The sequence below is a fragment of the Phasianus colchicus genome, chromosome 3, assembly GCF_987193195.1.
Source record: "Phasianus colchicus chromosome 3, bPhaCol1.hap1.1, whole genome shotgun sequence".
NCBI lineage: Eukaryota > Metazoa > Chordata > Aves > Galliformes > Phasianidae > Phasianus > Phasianus colchicus.
In genome coordinates this window covers 40229078-40250300 of record NC_143438.1, presented here as the reverse complement: position 1 = coordinate 40250300, position 21223 = coordinate 40229078, and the positions used below count along the sequence as shown (strand labels likewise).

The window sequence follows — 21223 nt, the reverse complement described above, 5'->3', positions numbered from 1 at the left end:
GCCTGAAAGCACTTTCCCTCATGACAGCCTTATAATTCTTTTCATGTTCAGAGTTCATGGATTTACTTGCATCTCCAGAAATTATCAAATTTGGCATGCACGGAAGAGTCTGAACTAAAAAAATCTATAAAGAATTCACAATCAATATCTCTAAATCGATGGACTGTAATTACCAGTGCTGAGAACATCATTTGTTTCAGAGTTCTCTAGCTTATGAAAATAAAATGTGATGGTTTTAAAAAATCATGTTTAGTAAATTATGTAAAAGTAAATCTGAATTTAGTAAATCTGAATAAATTTGTGCTGATTTCTACCTAAAAATAAAATATATTAAAAAAAAAAAAAACCAACAACCAACAAACAACAAAAAAACTAATACAATTCATTGACTTTGTTTCCAGATTTTCAGGCGATGTTGGTTGGTTTTCAAGAAGGCTTCCAGTAAAGGACCCAGGAGGCTAGAAAAGTTTCCAGATGAGAAGGCAGCATATTTCAGGAACTTCCACAAGGTAAGTCATGCCTTTCTAGTGATCTGAAGCACTGTTTTTTTTACCACTCTTCCATGGGAGGAGTGCTTTTGTGATATGCCTATTTTGCAACCAGTTTGTTGAGAATCAGGTTGAAAGCTGAGTTCTGACACTAGAAACATAGTAAACCTTCTGTAAATCTCTGTGATGCAAGTATTAAACTTTTTTTTTTTTTTCTTTAATGAGCACAAAAGCTCCAATGTTTGTGAAGTGACAACTTATTTTTTATTCTTCAAATGTTATTATTTTGGAGATGTGTAAATATCTCTGCTTAATGAAATTTTAACCTTTATATGTAGAGTACTGAACAAGTTCTGAAAATGCTGAATGCTGAATGGCAACAGTGATAGAACATCTACTATTACTGGTTATACAGGGGTGGTTCAAAACTTACTGGGATTTTCTAATAAGTTTTAATATTCAGATCACTCTAGATTACCTTGCAAAAGGTCTGTGAATAGCACGTGGTCATACTAGATTTAACTGTGCAGCTTTTCTGACTTTCCTATGCAAAGTGTGGTGGAAGGAAATTTTATCTCTCGAATGGAAACATAAGGAAAACTAACACCTTTTATTTATCAAAATTCAAATCAGTATCAAGGAGCACAAACACTTCAGTAAGTAAATCATTGGAGTCTTATGCATCTCCGTTTTTTCCATAGGTATTTGAGCTTGAAATGTAGATCAAGTCAAGTTTATAATTGAAGGACTTCAAAATTTTTGCTTCCTTCATTTATATTACAGACCTGGCTAGTGGGCATTGTATACTACAAAAGATCTGAGCTTAAAACAAACAAACAAACAAACAAAAACTGACTGAGGTAGTGCAAAGCTAGGAAAAATTAAAAATAGAGCTCTTCTTTTTTAGTCATCATAAATAAATATTTACTAAGGTGGAGATAAGCTGGTCTCATGAGAAAATTGACTGATTGGATATTTTTGTTGTTGTTGTTTTCTCATTTATTTTCTGACATCTAGTCAATATGTAGGTTTATTTGTTATTCTGTAAATTTTCTAATGTTGTTATTTGTTGTTGTTTTTTCCTGGTGGCTTTCTTCTTACAAATATGTAATGGCATTAGTCCTTATAGACAAGTGCCTCCTGACAGTAGCAGTGAATTTGTTGAAACATGACCTCATCTGTTTGTTCCAGTTTCTGGCATCAAATTATAACTTGTCATTATTGTAAATTTAAATCACTGCACTCTTGCTCAGAAAAGTTTTAGCTTATCTGTACTGTTTTCCCTTGAGATTTGTTGTATAAGTTGTACAGAACAGAATATCTGTGTTTAGTCCAAAGAGGACATAGAGTAGTAATAGCACAATACCCATCCCAGGGTTGGCTGTGTTCTTAGGATCCATTCCCACAGTACCAGAAAAGGCCAAAAAGGACACTGCAGCTTTACCAAACCAGTGAAAGTGTGTGTGTGTGCTTGTGTGACTGTTGGTGCTTGAATAATATTTTGGACATTTTTACTTGCAAATGATCTAGAATTCAGAGTTGGGTGGATGTTTTTTTGTTGTTGTTGATTGTTTGTTTTGGTTTTGTTTTTTCTTTTTTTTTTTTTTTTAGATTTCATTTGAGAAATCTTTGTGATTGAAAGAGATGTCAAAATGTACTTTGTGCACTTTGTTTTTTTTTTTAAAGCCTTAGCATGTTAATTTTTCCAAATTGGAGATAGTTACATTTTCCTGAAATGTATATATTGTTTATATATTTTTTCAATTAATATCTTGTCTGCTGGCAAAATTATCTGATTGGTCTGGGAAGGTCACAAATTGTATAGCTTTCAGGGGCAGTTATTACTTGGCTGATTAAAGTAACAGGAAAGTAAATGAATAATTGTTGGTAAAATTACTCGGTTTTGTACACAGAACAACAAAATCTGCAGTAATTATCAGATCTCTCTTAAAATATGGAAGAGTCTGAACAATATAATTGTTTAAAACAAGCTTCTCTGCATCAAAAAGCAAAATGCTGAGAAAAAATGGAGCTGTGCTGGTAATAAAGCTGTTAATGGAATCTGTGAACATAAAAGAGCAACATGAAAATTAATAAAAAATATTTTTCAATAAAGATTGTATTAAGATAATAGTATCTTCTTTTCTTAACAATGTGGTTAAGAAACCTGTAAGCTGAGCATACTGACAGGACTTTGACTCTTACAAGCATGGACTTGAAGTGCTTAAATGACGAGAGCTCCCTGTGAGCCTATTCCTGTGTAGGTCTCTGCTCATCATTCTAAATCATGACAGCTTAGGGTAGGAAGTACAAGTGTCAGTTCATAAGAGTAGATAAGAAGTGGTGTCAACAACATTGGAATCAATGGCAAACCCTACATATCACAGAATAAATAACTGCTGGAAATTATAATCTCCTAAACAGTCCCAGACATGTTAATGGTGGTTCTTCTATTAAGATCTTTTGAAAATTGTCTATCTGTTTAAATAGATGCCTGTATTCCTGTTGTGTTAAGCATTAAAACAAACTAGAAAACTGAGCCTTTTACTGTAAAAATATTACTGCACAGGGAAGGGGCACGTAAGAGGTACACTGAAATAGTCCAGCAGGGTGAAAAAAAAACATGAATTTTATAGTATATTATTTCCAAAATGTCATTGACCCCTCAGAACAATTCAGGTTGAAAGGGACCTCTAGAGTCTGTCTAGTTCATATTACTGCTCGGGAACCATCAGTCAGATCATGATGTTTGTGTCTATGTGCAGTTGGGTGTTAGGTATCTTCTGGGATGTAGGCTCCACAACCTGAGCAGAGGTAGATGTGAGGTCGTGTACTTGGAACCTAGTAAGTGAAACAGCAGAAGAGGCTCCACAAAGAGGTACAGGGCAAGAGGCAATGAATAGAGCTTGCTTCAGGGGAAATTGTCTGAATATAAGGGGGAAAAAATGAGTCACAGGAACAACTAAATATCAGAGAAGGCTGACCAGAAAAGTCAATATTTACTCACTGGAAAAACTAAAGAACTAGTTTTGTAAAGTCCTGTGTAACCTAAGCTAAGGCCTCATTTTCATGATTGGACCAGATGTAAAGTGTGAAGTATATGTCATCCAAGTGGCTATGAGCTATTGATATATCTCTCTGCTGCTTGTATTGTGTCAGACTGGTCCTGTTCTCTCCTTATTGTATTTCAGTAACCTCTGCTACTAATGCAAGTCGGGGGATGAAAGGATTGAGCACAGCCCTACTGAAAAGTACTTGAGGGTACTGGTGTGTGAAAAGCTGGACATGAGCCAGCAATGTGGCCTTGCAGCCCAGAAAGCCAACCTTATCCTGGGCTGCATTAGCAGAAGCATGGCTGGCAGGTGGCGAGAGGTAATCCTGCCCTTCTGCTCTGGTGAGGTCTCACCTGGAGTAGTGTGTCCAGATGTGGAGTCCTCAGTACAGGAGAGCCATAGTCCTACTGGAGCACTTCCAGAGGAGGACCACAAACGTGTTCCAAGAGATGAAACACCTCTTCTACATGGACAGGCTGAGAGAGCTGGGGCTGCTCAGCCTGGAGAAAAGAAGACTTTGAGGTAACCTGATAATGACTCTGCAGTATCTTAGAGGGGAGATATAGGAAAGAAGGGACAGACTCTTTATCATGATCTGTTGTATAGAGCAAGGGAAAATGGTTACAGACTTAGAGAGGGTAGATTTAGGTTAGATATAAGGAAGTCTAAAAGTCTTTTAGAGTGAAGGTGATGAGACTGGAACAAGTTGCCCAGAGATGTGGTGGATGCTCTGTCCCCAGGGCTTGGCTGGATCGGGCCATCGGCAACTTGATCTAGCTGTGCATGTCCCTGTTCATTGCAGGAGAGTTAGAATAGGTGACATTTAAAGGTCCCTTCCAATTCTAAGTATTCTATGATTCTATACTGTTTTTTCTATAAAAATCTAGCCATGTTTTAGCAAAGTTTGGCAAACCAGTATTTTGTGCATTTTAATTACAAATGCTTCTGACGTCAACAGCTAAAATGTCTGACATCATCTGTAAAGCTTTATGTATGATGAAAATTCAGATAATTTTCTCTTGAATAATGAATTAGGTTCCCTCTAGTTCTTTCAGGGCTAAAGCCTGACATTGGCTCTAACAGATACTTGTCATTTCTGTATAGCAATGTGGGGTCAGGTATTTGAGATGAGATCACAGAGCTATTCTCTATAGGTATATCCTCTTGTACCTAGGTAACATGGAAAGGAAAACTGTTACATGAAAGGTTAAGAGAAGAAATAAAACAAATATTGGGGAGTGGCTTAAAAAAAAAAAAAGAAAAAAAAAAAAAAGAAAAAAAAAAAAAAGAAAAAATGCACTAGTGCTCTTATGGAAGAGCCCTATCAACTAGATATCTGGAGGAAAAATCAAGGGATGTTTCCAGTAGAGGGAAAGCTGGCTGGTCTGGGAAAAGTTGATATTTTACACAAACACTGAGACTGATACAAAAGTAGGAGCATGAGAGGAAGGGAAACAAGAAGGCAAAGGATACGTGCATAGGATCGTAGAATTGCTCAGGTTGGAAAAGACCTTAAAGATCATTAAGTCCCACAACCTAACCGAACTACCCTAACTCTAACAACCCTCTGCTAAATCATGTCCCTGAGCACCACATCTCCTGCACCTCAATGTCCTTTCTGTACTGAGGTATCCAAAACTGAACACAGTACTTGAGGTGAGGCCTCACCAATGCTGAGTACAGGTGCAGGATTACTTCCCTAGTCCTGCTCAATATGCCATTCCTTATACAAATCAAGATGCCATTGGTCTTCTTGACCACTGCTGGCTCATATTCAACTGACTGTCCATCAGTACACCAAGGTCCCTTTCCATCAGGCAGCTTTCCAGCCATTCCTCCCTAAGCCTGAGGGTTGCCTGGGGTTGCTGTGACCAAAATGCAGAACCTGACATTTGGCCCTATGCAAACTTACCTTGGCCCATCAATCCAGTCTATCCAGGTCCTTCTGTAATGCCTTTCTACCCACTGCCAGAGCGACACTCCCTCCCAACTTGGTGTTGTCTGCATAGTTTGTCTCTGCAGCTCAGTTGTTTCTGGGACAGCAGCATGATGGATGCTTGTGAAGAGAAAGCAAGGTATTTTGTTCAGATGTTTGCACCAGAACAAATTTATCTCTAATCATAAAATCAGCACAGTTGGAAAAGATCTCCAAGATTATCTAGTCTAAGTATCTTCCTACCACCAATATTTTCCCACTAAATCAGCTCTGTAGATACCACATCTACATGTTTCTTGAACACTTCCATGGGTGGTGACTCAACCATCTCCCTGGGCAGCACATTCCAGCACGTGACCAGCACTCTTTTGGAGAATAAATTTTTCCTAATCTTCAACCTGCACATCCCTTGGCACAACTTGAGAATGTTTCCTCTTGTCCTATCACTAGTTATGCAGTAGAGGAGACCAACTCCCATGTTTCCACAGCTTCCTTTCATAACACTGCCTTATTTGTTTCACCATGCAAACTGGCTATGCTTCTCAGGCATATCCCAGGAGTGGCAAATACTGAAATAAGAAGACCTTATGTTGTACACCAGGTACACAGATGACTCTGATAGAAAGGTGCTTCTGAGAAGAAAGATTGGAAGTGAGATCTCTGAAGGATACTCTGCTGCATCATGCAGAGGGATCGGAAATAAATGATTGAGCTAGGTTTTAAAATAGCTGGGTGCTGCTGTGGAGAATCACACTAAGATCACCTTTTGAATGTAAGTACGGAGTCCTAGTATCTCAGATTCAAACTGACTGTTGAAAGGACGTATTTTTGACCTTCATTTGTTTTTTACCTTACAGTTTCTCTGTTCCTTTCCTGTCAATGTAATCTTCACCTCTCAGAAGTGCAGAAAGTGTGAAAGAAAATTAATATTTGTGAAACCATCTGTGTGAAACATAGTTGTGTGATGACCATTATGGAAAAACCCTGAGGGAAGACAGGGAAAGGCAGTTATTTCTGTAACATAAAGTCAGGAAAATTGTATGAAATCATGAGGATCAGAAGATATATATAACGCCTTTAAGTGCAGATATGAAAAAAAGATGGAGCCAAGCTCTTTTCAGTGGTTCCCAGTGCCAGGACAAGAGGCACTGGAGACAGCCTGGAACATAGGAAGTTCCCTCTGAACACCAGGCAACACTTCTGTACTCTGCAGGTGGTGGAACACCAAAGGCTGTGGGGTCTCTTCCTTGGAGATCTTCAGAAGACACCTGATGATGGACCTAGGTACTGCTCTGTATGTCCCTGCTTGAGCAGAAGTTGAACCAAATGGCATCCAGAGGACCCTGTCCCCCTCTATCATTCCGTGATTTATTCCAAGATAAAAAATAGTTATGAAAGACCAAATAGAATCATACAATTAAGACAGTATGTATCAGGTTGTCTTAATTATATGAGGTACCAGTAAATATATGGGTATTTGTTTTGTGTTAACACAGCTTAGGAATGCCGTAGGTGAGACCTACTGTGGCTCACTGCTGTAAAAACATCACAAAAATGGTAGACTAGGCCTGTGGAACTGATAGTCAATGTAACATTTGTGTTCTTTTCCTAACCCTCAGCACTTGAGTCTGCATATATTATTTTTTCTCAATATTCTGTGTATCTTTTCCATTATTCAAGTGGAGAGTGTAGAACTGTATAAAGTTAATTAAGAATGTCAAAGATGTAATTATCTAGCAAACTGTTTGCTAGCATTGGCAAACAATGCTAAGTGAGGATTTTTTTTTTCTTAATTACAGGAGTTTCTCTTAAAACTACTGTGAATTATCTGCTTATGTGTTGTGTGGGGAATATTTACAGTTTCGATGTGGAAATAAGAGGCATAATATTTGTGTAGTAACTGAAAAAGGAAGCAGAAAGATACAAACATCAAGTTATAGTACCAGGGAGGGCAGACAAGTTTTTCACTGTAATTTATTTTAGTAAAGAGAGATTTGGTATAGCGAGTATTATAAGTACAAACAGTTTCATTTAAGGTTTGAATTTTGTGGTGAGGGAGGTTTTGTAACATAAATAAAGAACGAGGTAAGGAAAATTGACACAAAAGTATCCAATTTTTACTTCTTCACAGAAGGAAATCTGAAATTCAAATCATAAGCTGATGTAGATGATTATTAAAAATGCATTAGAGTTGAAAATATGTGATTGTCACAATAGGCATTCAAAATTAATTGATCCCTAATGACAATTGAGGTAAAATAATTTTCAAATGATAGGCTAACAAATTTCAGTTAATTTTATAAGCAAATAAACTGAAAACATTTGAAAAATTTGGAACTGTCTCATTTAATCAATTTCTAAAAGAATAGCTACATTCCCATTCAGAATATTTTCTATTTTTCTTTTTCTTACTACTGTACTTTCAAATTTTTCATTTGCCTTAGTTTTTCTCTGTTTTATTTTTCTCTTTCTGACATTTTTTCCTTAGATAATTTTGAATCTCTTTGAATGTATGTTTATACACACACACGTAAACACACCTGTTGAATTTAAGCTTATGAGCAGTTTTTCATATAGTCGACTCCCAGCCTAAAAACGACTTTGTGAGGTGTCACTCAGCCATGGCTTGTCATCCCCTGTGAGTGGTACAATGGAAGTATGCCCATTTTTCCCATCTGATTGTGACCCAAGACTTCCCCATAGAGCTACTGCTGAAGTTAAGGACTTTTACAGCACAAAGAGGAAATAAACTGGAGGCTCAGCTACTTGCATTATATACATCATGGGTACAGTCAAAATAATTTATGTGTATTGAATGCCTACTGCTGCTTGTATTCTCTTCAATTCTGTCTCAGTTTATCAGGAGATAGACTGCAGTGATACATCTTGTAGGTAGGGTTATATCTAGCAGATTTGCAGTAAGAACTGTGTAGTTATCACTTACTGCAGTCAGTGATGTTACATTTTGCAAATGTGTCTTTGCTTGTGATTTGCTTTGAAATCTATTCCATATTAATAAACAGTTATTTTTAATTGAGCTTATCTGACAAGAAAAGTGGGAATTGTTTCAGGTCAGCCTGTAATTTAATTGAAGTGAGAGGAAGATTTAAAGGAAGTTTTGGAAAAGTATGTTTCTGCTTTTCTCTTTACTGAAATAGCAGTAACATGTTTCTTTTAACTAAACAGCACTTTGGGGCTGAAAATAGAAAAGGTCTGGACACAATTAGATACATTGAGAGTGTTAAAAGTGAATACTTAGAGAAATGGAAACAGGTTCTAACTGGCCAGTATATTTAATAGCCTCAAAAGGCTATTAACATTCATATAATGGTCTGATTCACTTGTATGTTCATTGTGAGATATTGTCTTATTAGTCTACTTGGGTAATTAAAGTACTTTAACTAAATGCTCCATTTTGTTTTTGAGATATAAGCTCAATGCTACTCTTTGCACACCTAGAACTAGCAGGAAGTTTAATGTTCATGTCTCACTTGTTTATTGTAAGTGAAATTTGGGAGGATAATTGGGAAACCTTTTTTATTTCAGTTGTGAATCATCTCCCCTTTCTGCCATCTCTTTAACATGGTGTTATACTTCAGGTGTGAATCTGAGTTCTAAATTAGTCTTCTTGATAAAGCATTAGTTATTTTAAACTTTGTCAACACTCACTTTTACAGTGGTCTTATTTCTCCCATTTTTAGTGGTATGCTAACAGTCTGATATATAGTTTGCATGACAAAATAGGTCAAATTGGGAAATATATTTCAAAGGTTATTTAGGATGGCAGAGAAATGGAATTGAGGAGAACTGGATTTTATACTTTAAATGAATGTCTTTGAAAATACTCTCTGAAATGAAGTGGCTGGTGTGACAACATGCTTATTCTTCCCTTATATGTTTAACTTATTAACACTGTGAAACATTGTAGAGTTTGAAGTGGCGTAACTAAAGCTAATCAAATAAGTTTGAGATCCATTCTTAATTACTTTAGGTTTCGTTGTGGCAAAGGACAGTTGTAGCTGCTCATGTCGTAAGTGGCCAGTTAGAATACAGCATGATTCTGGATAGCCAGGTGGTATCTCTTTTGCAAATCAGTGATAGCGACACAACAATACTTAGTAACAATGGTGACTTGGAAAACATGAAGATCATTTCAATGAATTATCTTTCCTTTACATTATCATTTCCTTTACATTGTGTTGAGGGATATGGTTTAGCAAGAACCACTGGTGATAGGTGGATGGTTGGACTGGATGATCTTATAGGTCTTTTCCAACCTTAGTGATTCTGTGATTCTGTGATTTAAGCTTTGAAAACTTGTTATTTTGATAGCATAAATTTACATAAGTTAACCTACGTTGTCCAAAAATACTGAAAATTTTAAACTTTTAATTTCTTCAATCTTGATTTTATCTTGAGGACAAGTAGAAATTATTCAGTATGCCTCTATTATCACATCTGTATATATTTCTCCCCTTCAAACTTTAGTTTCCTGCCCTGGTATTACTAATTTATAGTTATCCTGATATATTTTAAATATTTACATTCACTCTGTCCCTATCTTTTTGTTTTTGTAATCCACTTTATCAGATAAGATTCTTGCAGGTCTTATAGGTGTGGTCTCCATTTAGTGCTTGCAGGAATGAACATCTACTTTGTAGCAGCTTCATGAGCCCTTACTGCTCTGAAATAGCAGCTGGACACCTGCCTCAGAGGCATAACGTGGAGGCTGATATGCCTCTCTTTGGAAAATTTCTGGAGAGCATTGTTACTGTAACAACTCATCTTCTTCCACAGATAAATCTGTATGCAAAGATTAGAAGAAGATAGTCTTCTCTGTGAATTGCTTTTCCATGATCCATTAATTCACTTTTCTGATCTTAGGATTTCTCTTTTCCCTTCAGTTCCTCTTCTAATCTTGTGCTTTAAGTTTTGCTGTTCTTTCATGCAATAGATGCTTCTTTTTCTTCTGTCTCTCAGGACTTTTTTCCTCAGGTCTCCTTTTTCAGACTTATGCATTATGTTGCTATTCTTGATTGTCATGTGCTGCTCTTCTGTAGAATAAGCTATGCCAAAATCAGGAATATGTGCTTCATCTTACATGCTCTGAATGTTTATTGCCATATAGGTTTGTCTGAACCCATAGATTTAGTTCCAAAAAGCTTGGCAGATCTGTTAGCATCCCTTTCTTAGGCTTGTAGGTCTCTATTCCAATCTTCTGCTCTTAGTGAGACCAGCTCTGAGGACTGGCCCTCAGGGCTTTGTTCTCTTGTCATAAAATCTTCCTAAATTGGAAACTGTACAGCTTCTTCAGGCTGCCTGACCTGCTGTTGGGCTGTCCTCAAGAGGAAACCATAGCACATCCAGCCCAAACACTGTGTCTCAGTTTAAGCACATTGTTTCTTTCCCATTTGCCATGCATGCAGCAGGATTTCTTCTCCGTGGCAACTGAGTTTAACCATGTTAGAGGAGCCACAGCTCCTACCACATTCACAGATGCTTTGTTTGAGGTATTCTTCTTTGTATTCCATCCACCTGCAGTAGGTCTTTTCTCCTTTGGCAGAATGATAGCAGCATTAAGTGTGACTTCAGGATATTGATGGTTCCTTTCCCTTTTTTTTTTCCTATAATTATGAGTTAACATAGCATTTGCTTCATATGTTTATTTCTTATTGTTTTTGGTTTGAGATAGTTTTCAACTGCCTGGGCATTGCTCTCCTAGAGTCCCTGCTCTTTCCCATTGTGTTGGCTTTTGCTCTGTTCTGTTACTGCTTGCTTGGTATTACACAACAGATGGTGGTATGTGGGCCATTTGTAAGAAATAAAAGGATGAACAATTCCATTTTGCTGCGCTCTCTTCTGTTTCTATTCTTGCTAGATAGAAATTAAGTGACAGGGATGTATTGTACAATGCAAAACAGAAATCCATTTATGTAAATTCAGACCTTTTCTTATGTCCAAGCAATTTTCAGGACTCTGCACAAAGGAAATAATATTAAATAGATGGAATCTCAGAATCATTTCCCTCTCCATTTTGTATGGGAGGCATATGTTTGGAAGAATTCAAACAGGATATATCCCAGAATAAAGCAGTTGAGATTTTATGGCTGATTTTTGTGTTTTTCATCTCTTTTGGACCTCCTTTTCTATTTATTGTGGAATTGTATTTTTTTTGTAATGATGTAGATGTAATATCCTATTTGGAAGTAATATTTCTATAACTGTGAAAGATTTATGCAACCTATTTGAATGTACAAATTGAGCACTGGAAACTTAGCATATGTGTTTTTTTCACATGTCTATTTAACACAAAAATAGATAGTGCAGGTCCTAGATTAGCCCACTGTAATAATGTTCTCTGTTCAGCTCTCTAAACAGAGCAGATTTTAGTATAACAAATGTCTGGTGTAGGTCGGTGATGAATTCAAGAGAAAGTGGATTGAATTGTTTCTGAAAGCCATCCTTTTTGAGAAGTACTTAATGTGGTTCCAAGGAAAACAATCAGTAAATTGTGGAATTACATTGACAAGAAGGAACAAATCCATTAGTCTGAGTCATTATTTAAATTAAGTGTATTTCACAATTTAATAGCCTTTCACATCTAATAAGATAATTAAGGTGACAGAAAACAAACAAACAGAAACCCAACCAAATAATAGTATTAATAAAACATGTTTTATATGCTAGGTACCTTATTTAAGTTGCATTGACAGACTGTTTATTCATATTGTCATATCAAATATTTTGCTAAAATAGTGAAAATGTGTTCTTGTAATTCTTTCCTGTAATTTACTTAGATTACAAATGTACTTTCAAAAGAAGAAGTCTGAAAGTCACTATAGCATAGACAAGACTCTAAAAAGAAAAAAAAAAAAAAAAAAAAAAAAGAAAAAAAAAAGTGATTTCTTTCTTTCTCAAGTGAAAATAAGTTCTTGATATAGCAGAGCTGTTACAGCCAGAGCTCAAAATAGCTCAAAATGAGTGGGAAAGATCTGAAATATCCTATTAAGACAGGTAAGGACTAAAGCACTTTTAGAGGAACCTGAAGTTTTATCTACCATCTATTATCTGACCTCTTCTGGCTAGACGTACCTGTGCAGTTTAATTATTGACTTACAGTACAAAAATTTTCTTTCCCATGTAACAGTTCTAAATATCAGCCCACATCTGTATATCTTGCTTGGATTTAGGCTATTACTTTTGCCACTGGAGACTGTTTTACATTAATCATTTCCTTTCATTTGATCTATTTACTAGTAATCCACTTCATGACTTTACAGAAAGTAGGTGATGGTTGGTTCATCGAAGGAGAACTGAGGTTAGACTTCTGAAATTTATCAGAAGGTTTTTTTTAACGTCTTTCCCAAATCTCTTGGAAAATGTATGTAAACTAATATAGACCAGCCCTTTATTTTTTCATGTAACTCAGTCCCCTGGCATCTGGCCACACTTAGGAAGTCCAACAGGGAGTAAGACATTACAGCAATCTGGCATTAGCATCAACTTTAGGTTCTCCACATAGAAAGGTGACCTCATGTTCCTGTGAACATCTCAGAGTACACATTATTATAAGAAGATATAAAATTGGGAAAATCCTCAAGGAAACTAATATTTTTGCTTTCTAAGAGGAGCCATAAACTGTTTTTCTCTTCTTGTCTTTTTTAGTATAGATGAGATCCTATACAAAAGCATGTGTGAGTTTTGTGCCATCTGCAGACAAAAATAAGCAAAAATGATGAGGATGGGATAGTGCATCTTGAAGCAATATTTAAATGATTCTGAAGTCCTCTGAAATGGTAGCAGAAAATTAACTATAGCCTTGTTTTTGTTTTGTTCAACCCTCAGTGTTCCTCTGTGAAGAAATTTTGCATTTTGGTGAACAGTATCTGAGACTCACCAAAGTATTTTCTATTCTGATTCAAAGTATTCAAAGTATTCAAAGTATTTCTATTCTGATCAAGTACATTTCTCTTCCTGAGACCATGCAGGTGATTAGCTGTGTTGATATGGAAACTTAGAGGTTATTTAAATTTGGGACTATGAGAGAAAGCAAGCTAGAGAAGATATGACAAATGGGTAGCCTTGAGACCCTGTTACAAGAGTAGGCTAATATTGCACTAGGGGAATGAGATATTGTTTATATCTATCCTAGAATATTCCCTATCTTTTAGCTCTTCAATGTCCTTCTGCTTAGTCTTAACCAGAAGTAAAAGAGATGGTCTCTTCACTAACTGTCAAAAAGCTGCCCAGAATGAAAATGAAAGCTTTTTTATGTGAAGAAAAATGAACAAAAGCTTGGCAAAGAAAGTTGTGTTACATATGTATTAAGTAACTGTTAATTTTATTATTTTCTTCAACAAATATTCATTGTCATCTAAGAAAAAAATAAAATCATTTTGGAGTTTGATACAGGAAAAGGTCAAGAAACCTGAGGAAACATATATGTGAGATACTGAGTGATGGACATATGAGTCAGAAATTGCTGATGAGGAGTAGAACTAAGAAGGGCTGGTGCCTGGTGTAAGTCCCTTACGTGTACTACTCTGAGCACCATATGGAGTACTTAACTAAATGAAAGTGCCAATGTCTAGTGGAGAAAAGAAGCTCTAAGTTAACATACTAAAATGAGTATATAAAAAAAAAAGTAAGCTGTGTAAGATTAATGCAAAAGATCTGTTTTGCGTAATGGAAGAAATCACAAAATGTAAAAGTAGAAAAGAAAACCATGTGCAAGATTACTCACTGAACAGATAATATTAAAGATTTTATTTGTTATTTTCTTTTATTCTAACTTTTTTCTAGAGGGATATAACCCTACCCATAACTATGAGTAGGGGAGATATAATGGGATGGGAAATAGAAAAACGGATTTTCAATGTTTTTCATTTCTTGTTTTCTCTAATATATTTATTTATTTATTTATTTATTTAAGTAGGCAAACTTTAATACCACCATTCGAATATTTCCATCTATTTTGTGGAAAGTCTGAGTAGGAGTTATAAGCATATTAAATTATTTCTTTATTTTTTTCATTTTGCTGGTACAAGGTTACCATTGGTCTATATAATTACTATGTAAATACTAACTTTTATTGTAAAGAAGCAGTGTTTTACTGTATTAGACAGAATTTTTGAACAAGGTTTTACAGTAACACAGTGAGCAAATTTTGTTATAACATGTCTTGCTTAGTAAATGTCAATTTACATAATGCGTGCTCATAAAGGAAGAGTTTTTTCTTTTGATTAGTCTTCTGAAACTTCTTAAGGTTTTCAAAGAGACAATTTATTTCAAAAGAAGCTACTGCTATTTATTTCTTTACAATGATATTTGGATACAAATATAAAATGATGCAGTTTCCCTTTAAGAAGTTTAAAGTATATATAAAATATTAGAACTTTTAAAAATCACTAACATGAAGCAGTCTGGTTGCCAGAACAAAGTTTGTTTTTCATTCATACAAAATAATACACATTTAAAGATGTTTATTTTTTAATTGCAAACATTCAGTAGTTAGGAAAATGACTCATGCTTCTTTAACATTAAACCCAGAATTCACAATTTGTTCAGCTTCAGTTCTCTCTAGAAGGTGGGAGGAAAGACATTCATAGCATTATTGCTCATCTCTGTCTTTTTGCTCTGATTGTGAGGGGAAGCATATAATTTCAAAAGATGAATATAGGAACAAAGATTTATACCTCCATTTGATATTAAAAATTACATGTGCAATAGAAATACTAGGGGTCATATAACTTAGCATGACCTCCCTTTTTGTTATCTCAGCAATATTACTGACTGATATTATTAACTTTCCTTTTTTTTTTTTTCTGGTCAATCTGTTGACTGGTCCAATAGATATAACTTGAGCAAATACTGATATACAGCTTGATATACATCAACTAATGATGCTTTGTCACAAAGAAGGCTAATAATATCCTGGGATGCATTAGGCAAAGTATCACCAGCAGGTGAAAAGAGGTGATCCTCCCCCTCAACTCAGAACTGGTGAGGTCACACCTGGAAGGCTGTGTCCAATTTTAGGTTTCCCAGCATGTGAGAAACCTGGGTCTTCTGGATAGAGTCCAATGAAAGGTAAGAAAGATGATGAAGGAACTGGATCATTGCTCATATGAGGAGAGACTGAGAGAGCTGGGATTGTTCAGCATAGAGAAGACTGAGGGTGAGATCTAAGCAATGTATATAAATGTCTGAAGGAAGCTTTTAGATATACCAATTGGGTACCAGTAATGTAAGTTTTTTGAATCTGTTATTAAACTTACCAACACTGTAGGATTCTTTCTGTAATAAAATCATAGAATGGTTTGGGTTGGAAGGGACCTCTAAGATCATCCAGTTCCAATGCCCCTGCTATAGGCAGGGATATGCCCCTCTGGACCAGGTTTCTTGAAGTCCTATCCAGCCTGGCTTTGAATGCGAATGCTTCTAAGAAGAGGGTATTTGAAATCTTTTGACACTTAAATTATAAAGAAAATAATAGGTCTCTACTGCCTGAGAGTGATTGAAAGAAGACTTATTATGTCCCGTTGTCAAAATTAATAACATTTATGTTGCCTTTCCTGCAATTCCAGAAAATAACATTTCCCCTTTTTAGCATAACAAGATTTAAGAATTTTCTGCACTATCGTACACAGTCATGCACTTTCTTTGAATGGAACAGTGATATTTGCACTGGTCAGATCCTTTCTTGTCCCCTAAGCAATAGAGAAACAAATAGATTTTTGTGTGTATATAATATATATATATATATATAATATATATATATATTATATATATGCAAATAAATAAAGTATATATATATATGAAGTCCGAAGATCACCCTGGGCAAACTATGGGTCTGAAAATCTCAGAATATGGGAAGAACCATGGAGACTGTTCTTTTAAAACAGATTTCTGAGCATGTGAAGGAGAAGAAAGTATTGGGATATGGCATGAGTTTACCAAGGGTACATGATACTGACCAATCTGATAGTTATCTATGATTAAATCACCAGATTTGGGAATGAAGAGAGAGCATTGTCATTGGGTACCTCAAATTTAGTAAAATTTTTGACATTGTCCCCCTGTATGTTCTTGTATCCAAGTTGAGACATTATAATCTGTCTGGGTGGGTGGATGTCTGTATTGCAAAAAGCTGGTCAAGTTGTCAGACTCAGAATGTCATAGTTAATGGTTTGTTTTCCACCAGGAAGTCAATAATAAGTATAAGACTGCTGCTGTCTTCTAAGTATTTTCTGGGGCATCTCTTGGGTAACACAGTCATCAAGAAACTGGAGGAGGTAACAGAGGATGCACTCATTTAACACTTGTGCAGATGATAGCAAGTTGTGTCCAAAGTCAGAGACCTGAGTGGGCTGCAGGAATAGGCCAACAGGGAACTTGTGACTGGACCAAGTACTGTCTCTGGAATGGGGGAGCCCCTCTAATGACAGGATGGAGATGGACAAGCTGCGAGCAGTCCTGCAGGAAGAGCGGGTGGGGGGGGAGAGGGGGGTAAGGGGCAGTGAGCTTAGCCTCAAATAGCAAAGTTACCCAGCAGTTCACTGGGCTGTATGAACAGGAGCACTACTGCCAGTACAGACAGTGTTTATCCATATATGTGCTGTACTTATTAGACCATATCTGGAGCCATTTTAGACCCAACTCATGCAGCAGAGGGTAACTAGAGTGAGTTTTGCTGAAGTCAAGGACTCAAGTTTGTCATCAGCACCATCAGTACTGGACACTTAGGACATCAGTACAGTCCACTTCATGCTTTGTCTCAGTTTCTTTCCATTCCTTCTTGATTGCTGTTTGCTCTCAACCCTTAGAAATCTTTACTCTAACATGTTCTTTTTTTTTCTTAAAGCAGTGTATGAAGATTATATCTCATAAAAAAACTTTTTTCCTCAGCATCTTAACAGGAATGTCAGAGCTGCATGCAGACCATAAGAATGGAAAGTAATAAAATACCTACTTTCAGTCTATTTTTTCCCTATCCAAAAATGACCAAACTTGTGTTAATGACATTTTAAAGAAATTAATTCTGCCTGAGATCCTGCCTGGATGAAAAACTTAACTAGTAGATAAACAGATAAAATTTGCCCAGTGGGAGAAGTAACCAAGAACATTTTATAACACGTGTTAAGTATCAAAATATAGGCTGTGTTACCAACTCTGTAATAAAATAATATTCTTTTATTTTTGTTAACTGTAGTCATGTACTTGCATCAAAGCAAACTGGAAATTGACTGTTTATTCTGTAAATTTGCTGTAAGATTTTGTTATTATTATTGATAAGCTTTTCTATTATTTGGAAAATAAAATTGTGAGTTCTTATGAGGATTATGATTACACTTTAAAGACAGACAAAGACCTCACCACATAATTATAGTGTTACTGATTGGCACAATCATTGATTTGCTTCCCTTAACTAATAAGACACTATTGTTTCTAGATTAGATATATATTAAATGTAGACTCTTAAACAGAACAAAGTTGTATGAATATAGAAATTTAAAAAAAAAAAAAAGTTATAGAGGAATAACAAGAGTTCGAGTATCTTTGAAAATGTAGTTATTACAAGCAGAACTTCATTAGAGAAGAAGTAGACTATTCATCATTTTATTTATTAAATTTTATGGAATTATTTGTAAATTTAGATTTTAACTAATTCCTGTGTTTTTATCAGTGATAAACCTACAAATATAGCCAGCCTTTGGGGAAAAAAAAATAGATTGTAGTAAAAATTGAGTGCTTATGGGTAGCATTTTTACTTGTATTACTGTTGTATTAGGCACCCATGGGACTTTTGGGATGTGACGCGACAGGAGCCTCCCCTGCTCAGTGATTGGACAATGCATGCTTAAGGGGTGTAGACAAAGTAGAAGATTAATGTATTTAAGCAGATGTGTCACAGAAATAAATGGCCATTTCCTGTTCACCATATTGGTGTAAGCTAGCAGTTCTTAGTAGTTCTTAGTGCTAATTGGGGGGGTTAATCAATTAAGCAAAGGGTGACACAGCGTGATTGTAACATTCACAGCAACATATTATTATTATTATTTATACAAGTTATTTTTCTTTTTTAGGTAACTGAGCTGCACAATATCAAAAACATAACTAGATTGCCTCGAGAGACAAAGAAGCATGCAGTGGCGATTATCTTTCATGATGAGACGTCAAAGACATTTGCGTGTGAGTCAGGTAAGCAACTGGTACTGCATCTCTAACTTGAAGCATTCAAGCTGTACATCAAAGCCTTACTCAGATGAATTAAAACAACAGAGAAAAATCTTAAGTTTAAAGGAATTTGGTGTTAACAAGAACTTCGGGGTTTAGATGTTAAGGTGTCTTTTTGTTTTGTTTTCTTTTGTAATATACTTCGAGAAGATATTTCAGGTACTTTAGAGCTCTTTCCTCCATTATTCATCTGTGTTTGGAGCAAGATGGTATAAAGGCCAGAGATTTGCAGTTTAACTTGTGAATATGAGTAAATAATACCTATGGAATATTGTTGACTTAAGTCAACATGTGTAACACACTCATTTTTCCACCAGGTTTTACCATAGGCACTTACTACCTAATAAGTATAATGCCACTGCAGAGAAGAGGTAATTAACAGCTAAAACTCAAGGATACTGTAAAGCTGGATGTGAAACAGTCTGCAGTTTAAACAGCTATATGATATAATGAATGAGTGAATCGTGGTGTATAATGACAGGTCATTTCTATGACTTTTATATGACACTGAGCACTGCACTATTAAAGTGTAGTGTTTTCTTGTTTGGAAATGCATTTGTATGTAACAGTCCTACAGTATATTTCATTTGAAAAATTAGTTTAAAGAATGAATAAAAATTGTTACTGGTGAAGTGGCTGTTATGCACTTTGACTTTAGCAACCTCGGACAGCCTCCAATAACCTCCTCTGTTGCTCCACCAAAAAACAATGGAACATGTAGTGGTAAAGAATATAGAAAAAAGACAAAACAGACAGAAAACAGGCATAGAGTTGTGAAAAGCTGTGCAGAGCCAGTCTGGTGCCTATTATATAGTGGGTTCCTCAGAGATCAGTGCTGGCACCCATACTATTTAACATCTTCCTTCTTTACAGTGAGGGTGAGAGAGCACTGAAACAGGTTGCCCTGAAAGGTTGTGTAGTCTCCTTGGATGGGGTCCTGGACAGCCTGGCCTAGTAGTAGATGTGGAGTTTGGTGGCCCTGCATGTGGCAGGAGGCTTCAAGCTTGATGATCCTTGAGGTCCCTCCCAACCCATGCCATTTTAAGATTCTATGATTCTATGTCTGGATGCTTGCCTGTGCAAACCAGATCTCAATGATCTCTTGAGGTCCCTTCCAATCCCTACAATTCTGTGATTGACAGTTTGCATGATGGGATGAGGGGCACTCTCAGTAAGTTTGCAAATGATGCCAAATGGGGGTGGCTCAAATTGGGAAGTCAGGGCTGCTGTTACAGGGACCTGGACCAGCCAGAGAAATGAGCTGCAGAAATCCTGTGGAGTTCAAGAGCAAATGAATAGTCTTGCCTGTGGGATGGAATAATCTCAGGCAACTCTGCAGACTGGGAGCCAAGTGTCTGAAAGACAGCAAGCTGAATGTGTTCTGGACTGTATTTTTAGTGAGTTGAAGCCAGATCCAGGTGTTCTTTCTCCTCTATTCTCTAAGGCAACATCTGTAAGATAACTTTGTCCAGTTTTGGCTTCCAATAGAGTAAGAGTTTTGGGGTGCAGGAACAAAAGGAGTCGAGGGCTGCCTAAGGTCTAGAGCACATTATCAATGAGGAGAGACTAAGAAAGCTGGGCCTGTTCAGCCTGGAAAAAGAAACAGATTCAGAGGATCATATTACTGCCTACAACTACCTGATCTGAGAATACAGATGGAGCTATAAAAATATTGGCTATTTTGCATTTTCTGACAGATTACAAAGCTTAGCTGTGGATAATTCATTCCTGAAGGTGTTTAAGATAAGGTTGGATGAGTCTCTGGGTAGCCTGATGTAGTGAGAGATGTCCAGGCCCGTGGTGTAGTAGGTAGACAAAATAATCTGTATAGGTCCTTTTCAACCTTCCAATTCTATGATTGTATGATATGATGGAGTTTAAACTTGTTAAAAGTTTTGACATTCTCAGTGTCCTCAGTCTGTCTCAACAGTCCAAACTTCTTTGCCTTCATTGCATGAGATAGATACATTGCGTTGTTTCATTAAAATCTGACTCTATAGAATTCCAAATCTGTATTTTTCTGCAGTGAATTATTATTGTTTTTAATGCTGCTGAAGTGTATCAAGAACTTTGCTTTATGAAACTATTTGAAGTTTGGATAATAGTTAGATAGCTGCTTAATATTTTAAACAGGTTTTCTTCTCAGATATCTAAAGAAATGTTTAATGGCAGTGGTTCCTATGGGACAATGCCTAAACTTTTAACATTCTCATGACGTATATACACAATAGGGTTTGTTTAGTCAAATCAGGACATTTCTTCAGCTAACACCAAAATCCTTTTCTCCACTAATACCTCTTTTTTTTTTCTCCCGTAGCTTCAGTGGAAATGACATGCTCAATTGGTTTTGGTTTAGTTAAAATCTTACTCAAAAATCATAGGTGTTTGACCTTCTTGAGCTCAGAGTTCAGTGTTTTTCCACTTTGGAGTCTCTAGATATACAGAAGCAGATGGCTCCAGAGGCAAATGGAAGGACAGCAGCACTGATCCCATTGCAGAAGGTTTTCTGA

The 21223-nt window shown here is 36.2% G+C and overlaps 1 protein-coding gene across 2 annotated transcripts in view; it reads left to right on the top strand.

Moving 5' to 3' along the window:
- Nucleotides 1-21223, top strand: part of DOK6 (docking protein 6) — a 243486-nt gene that overhangs the window by 92177 nt on the left and 130086 nt on the right. For both annotated transcript variants that reach the window (XR_016465091.1, XM_031589021.2), the window contains exons 2-3: nucleotides 402-509; nucleotides 18563-18677. Coding sequence is in view for 1 of the 2 variants with exons in the window: in XM_031589021.2 (XP_031444881.1) it covers nucleotides 402-509; nucleotides 18563-18677 (223 nt within the window). In the remaining variant the exon portion in view is untranslated. The remainder of the gene's footprint in view (nucleotides 1-401; nucleotides 510-18562; nucleotides 18678-21223) is intronic.